The 9461-nt window shown below is 34.4% G+C and overlaps 1 protein-coding gene and 1 long non-coding RNA gene across 7 annotated transcripts in view; one reads left to right on the top strand and one right to left on the bottom strand.

The window, feature by feature from the left end:
- ADGRB3 (adhesion G protein-coupled receptor B3) overlaps positions 1-9461 on the top strand; it is a 716195-nt gene that overhangs the window by 647540 nt on the left and 59194 nt on the right. For all 5 annotated transcript variants that reach the window (XM_005875869.2, XM_014547407.1, XM_014547406.1 and 2 more), the window contains 2 exons: positions 6041-6191; positions 8974-9043. In XM_005875869.2, coding sequence (XP_005875931.1) covers positions 6041-6191; positions 8974-9043 — 221 coding nt within the window. The remainder of the gene's footprint in view (positions 1-6040; positions 6192-8973; positions 9044-9461) is intronic.
- The window catches only part of LOC102260227, a 95391-nt gene continuing 91999 nt past the window's right edge, over positions 6070-9461 (bottom strand). The window contains exon 5 of one of the 2 annotated variants that reach the window (XR_001363984.1): positions 6070-6137. This is a non-coding gene — a long non-coding RNA (uncharacterized LOC102260227). The remainder of the gene's footprint in view (positions 6138-9461) is intronic. The other variant, XR_001363986.1, reaches the window with a different exon arrangement.

Below are 9461 nucleotides of genomic sequence, written 5' to 3'. Positions count from 1 at the left end.
AATTTTATGGTTGGAGGTCACCACAACATGAGGAACTGTATTAAATGGTCGAGGCATTAGGAAGGTTGAGAACCACTGCATCTGTTAATACAATAAGTTATATATTGAGATAATTTTTAATGTTGAATCATCCTACATTATTGGACACACTTATTTGATACAATTTGTTATGCTTTTACTGTATATCTGGCTTTGGTCTTTTTTAATACTTTAACTTTTATGTAGATAAGTGAAGTGGCATATAGTTGTTTTGCTTATTTTGGTGTCAGTGTTATGCTAGCATTGTAAAATGAGTCAGATGCCTCTAACCTTTTCCTGTGGCCTGGAAATATTTTATAAAATGGGAATTACATATTCCTTAAATTTGTTAGAATTTGCTTATAAATTTTTCTAAAATTTTTATCATTTTGACGGATTTTTCTTCTTATTACCTTTCAATTTTTCTAAAATGACTTTTTATATCCATTTAACCCATTTTTAAAAATATATTTGATTGATTTTTTACAGAGAGGAAGGGAGAGGGATAGAGAGTTAGAAACATCAATGAGAGAGAAACATCGATCAGCTGCCTCCTGCATACTCCCTACTGGGGATGTGCCCGCAACCAAGGTACATGCCCTTGACCAGAATCGAACCTGGGACCTTGAGTCCGCTGGCTGACGCTCTATCCACTGAGCCAAACTGGTTAGGGCCATTTAAGCAATTTTGATTATTTATGTTTTTCTGGAAAAATGACGTTATATGTAAGTTTTCAATTTTATGTGTGTATATAACATGCTCTTCTGTTATGATACCTTTAATAACTTATTTATTTTTTAATTCTCACACAAGGATGTGTTTTCATTGATATTTTTGAGAGAGAAAGGGAGAGGGAGGGAGGGAGGGAGAGAGAGAGAGAAAGAGAGAGAGAGAGAGAGAGAGAGAGAGAGAGAAACATCAAACAATTGCCTCCCATACACTGCAACTGAGGATCTAATCCATAACCTAGGTATGTGGTCTGACTGGGAATGGAATCCACAACCTTTTAGTGTGCAGAATGACACCCCACCAACTGAGCCCCCTGCCAGGGCCCTTTAATAACTTAATATTATTTATTTTGTCTTGTCTACCACCTTTAAAAAAATCACACTTGCCAAAGGTTTAGGTGTTTATTGATCTTTTATTTTCCAGATTCTCCAAGTTTATGAACAAAAGATAAACTATTCATCAGCAAATAGCAAAACTAGGTAAACATAATACAAAATTAATGACATACGTTTTAGAGTAAAGGAATTAATAAACTAAAACTCACTACTGAGAATTCACCCCCCACCACTACAAAACAAAAAAGACCACCTGTTTGATGATCATATTGTGTAATTTTGCTATCATGTCTTTATAAGCAGCTGTTGTTGCTAAAACCAGATTTTCTTTAGCTCATGCTGCCTTCATTTTTTTGAGGCCTGGAACTTTTTGAGGCCCTTTGGCTCAAGATTGAGGCATAGTTTTTACTACAAATAAAAAATTGCTTTTTTCATTATGGATAAACATTTTTTCGCCCTAGTCCTGTTTCTTTTTTTCTGATTTGTCCTCAAACAATTTTTTTAAAATGACATTTCAATGAAAACTGATAGTGTCCCTGGTACCAGGGCTAGTTATAAAATTCAATTAATATAGTGATTTTCAACCTTTGTTTATCTCATGGCACACATAAACTAATTACTAAAATTCTGTGGCACATTAAAAAATATATTTTTTGCCAATCTGACAAACATTAGTTATAATTTTGATTGATTTACAAAACAATATCATTATTATTACCTACCTTTTTTACTCCAAAGTGACATTTATTTTTTTGGCTTTATATGGTATGAGTGTATTTCTTGCTCATGTCACAGTCTAATGTGTGGCAAATAGAGTTAATATGTGCATTCAGTGTCACAAATTTCTTTCATCTTGGGGCTTTAATGTTTTCTGGGGCCTCAGAGCTCCTAACTGAAGCTTTGTGTTTGGATACTAATAAGGAAAGAGTAAAAGCATGGAGGACTTCATAGGTCATTTTATGGGAATAACCTGGAAGTGGTGTACATCAATGATACCCATATACCATTGGCCAGAACTCAGTGACATGCTTCCCTACCTGCACAGGGCTAAGAAATGAAATCTAGTAGGGTACTTTGGAGAAAGAGAACATAAAATAAAAATAAATCTCTTTTTTCAATTACAGTTTACATTTATTATTATTTTGTATTAATTTTAGGTGGACAGCATAGTGGTAAGATAATAATACAATTCAAAAAGGGTTCCCCTTGGTATTACCAGTACCCACCTGGCATTTATTAGCCTTTGAAATCAGCTTGGATTTTATAGATCAATTTTAAAGTTTTTAAAAAATTTCTATTTTGTTAATTTCCGCTTTTATCTTTATTAAATTTCTTCTGATTTCTTTAGATAGCCTATTTTCATTTTCTATGTAAGGCTAATGTTAAGGTAGGCAAAGGTGGGCAAACATTGTAAACATAAATGTGCAAACATTTCTTTCTAACATCTAGAGTTAACCAGTATTTCTAATATTCCTGAGAACAAAAAAAAGAGGCTCAGCATACTTTCATTTTCCCCTGCTCCCTGGTAACTTTCATCTCTCCCACCTTTTAACCCTCATTAATATTATTTTAGTATTTATGTCCAACTGGTTATATTTTAAAATGTAAATATTAATATTTGCATATTTTTAAAATAGTGAACATTTATTTGTACTTATTGTATTTTATTCCTTTATTTGCTATCCATTACTTCTTTTACTTTTTTTTTAAATCTCATTCCTTCCTCCTGGGTTTCTTCTGATTAATATTGGTTTATGTTGTCCAGCAGTTCTTTCAGACAGAATCTTGAGATAGTAAACTTCAAAGTTCCTTTTGATTCTAAAAATGTCTTTATTTCTGCCTCTCAAATAATAGTTTGGCTGGGTATAGAATTCTATCTTCAAAGTTATATTTTCTTTAGAATGTTGAAGATACTATTCTATTGTCTTGTATCCTGGGTTGCTCACATGGAGTCCGATGTCTTATTTCTTTTGACTCAGACAGCTTTTTAAGATTTTTCTCTTTATTCTTGATGTTCACAAATTTTGTCACAATATATCTAGAGGGGGTGTTTGTGTATGTGTGTGTTTCATCTTTAATTTAACCTCTAGCCAAGAGGATCTTTAAAGTCCTAAGAAAATTTCCCATAGTATTTCCTTAAATGCTGCCTTTCCCCCCAGTTTCCTCTATTTCATACTTCTGGAAGTACTTTTAAACAAATTTTAGGACCTCTGTGTCATCTATGTATCTTAAATCTCCCACTTTCCATGTCTTAATCTGTGCTCCCAATATCTAGCTTTGTGTTGTGGTATCCTCCAATGGGAGCTCATCTGCTTTCTGTTTTTTAGGCATTTCTGACAGTGTCTAGTCTACCACAGATTATACTTTTCTTTCCAGTTATCTTATGCAACTTTTCCTGTGGTCTCTAAGGATTTGGAGTGAAGGGTATACGCATGGGTGAGAGGTATAAACAGTGATCAGTTTTCCAATTTAAAAACCTTTTGAAGTTGTGCAATATTTGTTAATCACACTCATCAGCTATAAAGCAGGACCAGATTGGGATTTGAGAAAGCAGGTGGAGCAGAAGAATAGGATGATGAGCTTGAGGTGTTCATGAATCTCATATTTGGTATGGTGAGCTGTGAAGACCTGGCTGTGGTGGGATTGAAGAACAGACACACGGAGACTGAGAAGCTGTTAACTCCAGAGGCCATGACAGTAGGGCCAGTGGTAACAAGAACAGGACAGGTGACAATAGTTTAGCAAATATAACATGTCAGTAGACAAATCAGTGTGCATTTCTTTATGTGGAGTATCTGATTTTATACTGATTCTTCACATGATGATGAAGCAAAATATAGCTTGTTTTCTTTCTTTCTCAGGATCTTAGATTTTGGTACACTCTTCATGTAAGATTAGTTTTGTGATTTTAGACCTTTATAATCCACACATGCCTTAGGTTGAAATAGTCTACCTGCATACTTGGAGCAATTTCAAGACATTTATGAATATTCATCTGACCATAGTAAAATGCTATTACCCATCGAAATGGGTTTTCCTTATCTAGTTACTATATATTTTCCCACACATGTTGTAGCCATGTTGTTGTCCAGAGAGACATGAATTTATTGAAATAAATGTCAGTAGCCCCCAATTACATGTATTTCAATTTGTATTAGAATTAAAGTATCAGGAAACATCATATATAGAAAGCAAATTAGAAGTCTCTGTATTGAGACTTTGAGCATTTTGTTATTATAAAATTGCAGGGCTTCCAGCAATTATCACTTAACATTTCAACATTTTACACTGTTTTTTATAACCCTATATTGATAGTTTAAAAATAGAGAAGGAATAGGTTTGTTAGCCCACACAATTTAGATAAACTGGTGGAAGGAAATGGCACGTGAATTAGAAGGTATAACTAGTCTTCAGATATTGAATGGAAGAGGTCTTTGAAATTCAAATTGAGATCAGCTACTGTAGATCAGGAATGAGCAAAGTAGTCATCCTGGAGATATTTAAACTTAAACCTCAATGTCTCACATATAGCGGGAATCTCAGTTGGTTAAAGCTACTACATTATGCCTGAAACAGGAGTAAAGGTGTGAGGAAAAGGGTGCTAGGAATCAATACTTCATCATACTGAGTTATCATCTTTGTAAGAATAAACATAAGTACTAAGTAGGTTTAAGTACTGTATGAAATAAGAAATTGCAAACTGAAAAAAATGGTAACTCCTTTGTTAGTACTATTAAAAATGATGATAATTATAGTCATAGTCAGTTGAGTACTTGCTAAATGCCTACCACAGTGCTATTCAGCTTCTATACATTATCCTTCATTATTAAAACAATCTGGCGAGATAAATATGATACATTTCTTTATATAGGATTAAAAGAATTGGAAAGCTAAATTAACATTTGGTGAATTTCACCAGAATAAGCAAATAATGTGAATAATTTGGACTTAAATTTTAAAAAGATAATTCTGCTTTAGCAGTGTGGAGTGAAAGTGGGAGGATGAAGGTTGTATTTTTATTTCTTTACTATGAGTTTTTATTATTTTTTTCTAGTTCTACTGGGTTTTACTCTCTTCAGTTTTTAGAAACAGTGAGACTGAAACTGACAAAGGGAAAATTAGTTTGGTTACTAGTTCTGGTTTATAAAGACTTGCTTTATAACAAGATTTACACAAAGAAATTATACCAATAGTGAAATAAGTAGCCACCTTTACCAAAATGAAGTTGCTAATCTTTGCAGACAAGTCACAAATAACTAATGGTTGGCACATTCAGAGGGATTAAGTTGCATAAAATATCTGTGAAATCATGACTGTGTACTGCCAGCGACTAGATTAGCTTTTCAAAATGATTTGATTAGGACACACATTGTAATGTAAATGTAATAACATAGAGAATGTATTAAGTGCTTTAAAATACATGTTATTTTGTACTAGGCCATTAGCCAAACCATTTTATGCTTTGTTCTTATACCTTGAATATCACACTTGTATAAAAGCAAAGTAATTTTTCCTTTTCAAAGGCTGTTGCTATGTAATCTTGACTTCCACGCAGATAAAACAACAAAGAATTATCAGCCAAAAAAGTAGGATAAAAAATGTAGCCCAAAGAATTATGCGAGATGTCTGTAACTTAAATTAAACCAAAGAAAGGACCATTCCCATAATTATATTTCAAGAAAACATTCGAGTAAAGCAGTAATTTTAATTTCCCCCGAGTTTAAATTTACATTTAGGCTTCTTCTCATAAAAAATTGAACACACAAACAGAATTTTTTTTAAATCATACATACTATATACATAAAGACCACAGGGTTTCTAATTTCTGTAAATAATTACTCTGTCACAGAGGGGAGGTAGATATTTGAAATAAAAGTAATGCATTGGAATGATTAACAATCCTCTGAAGGACACATGATTCCCTCCGTAATCACCATGGGTCTTTTTTGTTTCCACAGAGCATCTGTACAACCACCACTGCATTTTTGCACTTTTTCTTCTTGGCTTCATTCTGTTGGGTTTTGACGGAGGCTTGGCAGTCATATATGGCTGTAACTGGAAAAATTAGAACACGGCTTATAAGGAAACGCTTTTTGTGCCTTGGATGGGGTAAGCATGATAATAAACCCTTTCGTGATCTTGTTACGATGACTTTGAATACTTATATAATAAAGCAATAGAGTATAATTATTCTAAGACTACTTTAATTTGTATGTAATTTGATATATGGAAGTGGAAATATATGAAGTTGGCCATTTTTTAACATTCTTTAGGCATTTGGAACTTTAACAAGGAATACATATTGGATGACTACATAGATAGCTGGTAATCATCAGTGAGTAGTGTAAAATGAGGCCTGAGGTACCTACAGACTGAGAAAAGCAGTGTTCTATGCTGATATGTTCTGAAAGTGCAAAATCTTTTAAAATGTTCAGGGCTCAAGGTCATGTACACTAGTCAAGTACGTCCCACAAGAAAACTCTGAGGAATTCATTCCAGGAGCACTCAGAACTATTAAAGACTACAGCTATTCACCCCACGGGGAAAAACCCACTTAGAGATTGAATGAAACCTCATGTATAGTCAGTGGGGGCCTCAAAGGAAAAACAGAATTGTTGACAAACTGAGAATCAATTAATTCTTTGCCCATCTTTAATAGGAAATATTTTTCTTAAATTGTCTTATGAATTAGACATCTTGAAAGTCTATGCATTTCATAGGGTCAATTCTAATGTTTAATTAAAATTTATTAACTTGTTTAGTTTAAGAAACTAGTTTTAGAAAAATCCCAAGATGTTTGCTTTGAGTTTCAAAAGACTTACACTAAAAACACTGAGAACTTGGGACCAAATATACAATAAATACTGAATATACCAGAGACTGGAGAATAGGATGCTTGAGGGAGCCTGGAAAACTACAAATAAGTGGATTTATTACAATACCAGAATAAATCATGCTGGGAAAAATAGGATCAAGAACACTTAAGGATTATCCATCAGGTTTCAGCAAGCGTCTGTCATGTCTGATAAATGTATTCAGGCTCTTTGTCCTAATAGAATAAATGAGAATGCCATTAAGAAATTAGAAAATGTATTCTACTTACACTTTCATAAAATTTTTGCCTGAATTTCATGTCAAAGGCCTTTCAAAGTTGGACTGGTATTGAATTTTTTCATCAACTAGTACCATAGATCCAAGACATATAGGTTGCAGTTAAGAAGACTTTCCTTGAAGTGGCGATTATTAGGATTGGCAATTACCATATTTAATAGCATTACCAAAGATCTTAAGGGTAGGTTTCAGCTGGTCTCCAAGTTTAGAGCTAGTATTAAATGACTCTGGGTAGCAAAAGTGCTAAACTGATGGTGCTAAATTATCAGGAAGTCTGTGAATGGGCAGAATGGTGGCATACGAGTTTTATTAAGTCAAAGTAAATTTAGAAAAAAATTTAAAAATCTAAATTGTATAGGATGAAGAATATTAATTCTTTAGCTATGACCCAAGAGAATGTTTTTTCCTAATGAAATTTTTCTAGTTAATTAAAAAAGTCAACTAATGACATGGCATATTATGATTTAATTATTTATATACTAGAGGCCCAATGCACGAAAATTCATGCATGAGTAAGCCTTCCTTTCCCCAGCTGCCGGCATAGGCTTCCCTCCAGAACCTGGGACCCGGGCTGCTTCCCTCCTCCAGCTGCCGGCAGGCACCCAGGACCAGGGTTGGCTTCCCTCAGGCCACCCGCAGGCACCTGGGACCTGGACTGGCTTCCCTTGGGCCCGGCTTGGTCAGGAAAGATGTCTGGAAGATGTCCGGTCTAATTAGCATATTACCCATTACCCTTTTATTACATATAGAGAGAGAGAGAGAGAGAGAGACCAGTATTTGTTTAAAAATATGGTGTATCCCTTGAGGTGCTCTTCATAGTTCTTGTCATTAAATCTCATGAAGGAATATGATGCCACTTGAAAAGACTCAGAAGACAATAGCAGGAAGGGGCGGAAATGATAGGGAGAGAAAAAAGATGGATGGAGAGAATCCAAGAAGGTGGTTAGATGATAGATTTTACAATCATGGTCTTTCAGAAAAGAAGGCATGGCCAAAACTTAAAAAAAAGAATATAAACAACATAGATTAGACTAAGCTCTCTTTACCAAAACATAGGGAGGTTCCATTGAACTTGAGTAAGGTAGATTCATATAGACATAACTAAAAGATGTTAGGTCAAAATTGGTGCAGGTATGCAGGCAAGTGAATTCCAAGAGGAACTGAGAATGCATGGAGTGATACCTATCCGGAGGCCTGTGAAACTGGCATATATTTTCTGATCTTCATTCAGGATTATTAAAGGGGAATAATCAGAACGCACAAAAATAATTAGTTAGGGCCCTTAATCCTGTTCCTACATTCTTGTTATTATAAGTAAAACATAAGGAATTAAGTGATAAGATTCACTTTGGTTGTGGATCAAAATGTGGCCAACTGAATGTTCTACTACTGTGATATTCCAACACACCAGGACATCCTTTTTTTTTTTTTGCCTTTCTCATTTTATAACTATAATTTTTCTTTATAACAGTGTGAACCCCTAGGGGGGGAAAATAACTTAAAAGATATACTAAATCTCTGTTATTAGTTTCTTTTAAACTCATGTCAAGTGTGGTGGTAACCTAGCAACATCAGAGAAAGTGCACTGAGTAAAAAACCCAGCTGTCACTCTCATAGTTTTGTAGTTGAAAGAAATTTTGTAATGGAAACATACCTTATGAAGTGATTCATCTATAGCTATTCCTCCGATTTAAGTATTCAAGTTTGTCCTACCTTTTCTCAAGCCAGTATGCACAGTGGTTGTGGCGTAGTGTGAAGTGTGACAATGTTTTTCTTACAGGTTTACCAGCACTAGTAGTGGCCACATCAGTAGGCTTCACCAGGACGAAAGGATATGGCACTGATCACTAGTAAGTCTATCCACAGTGATCAATCATGTTTGTAGTTAAACAAATCATCAGTGACGCCTTTGGCATGAATCTGGTCTTTGAAAGGCATTGCATTGGGGGTGGGGAAAGAAGTAGGATTATGGATGATATGATTCCAAATTTCAAGGAGCTTTTGATTAAAACCAAATACAGTACAATGAGTAATGTTACCAGCTTGAAGATTAATTTACACAAAAACATAGTAGAAATTTAGTGGCAATCTCAGAAACGGCAAACTGAAGTGTTCTATCAGACTTTTTTCTCCAGGTATTTCATTTTTAAAAATTAACATTAAATTGTCAGGCTCAAAGTGGGGAAGCAGAATTTTATCCATACGCTGTATGGTAAAGAACAGTAACTAAATGTAGACTTTGAATGTTCACATGAACATACATGTGTG

The sequence above is a fragment of the Myotis brandtii genome, unplaced genomic scaffold (assembly GCF_000412655.1).
Source record: "Myotis brandtii unplaced genomic scaffold, ASM41265v1 scaffold471, whole genome shotgun sequence".
Classification (NCBI taxonomy): Eukaryota; Metazoa; Chordata; class Mammalia; order Chiroptera; family Vespertilionidae; genus Myotis; species Myotis brandtii.
Note: the sequence above shows the minus strand (reverse complement) of the source record. Positions and strands in the feature narration are given on the sequence as shown.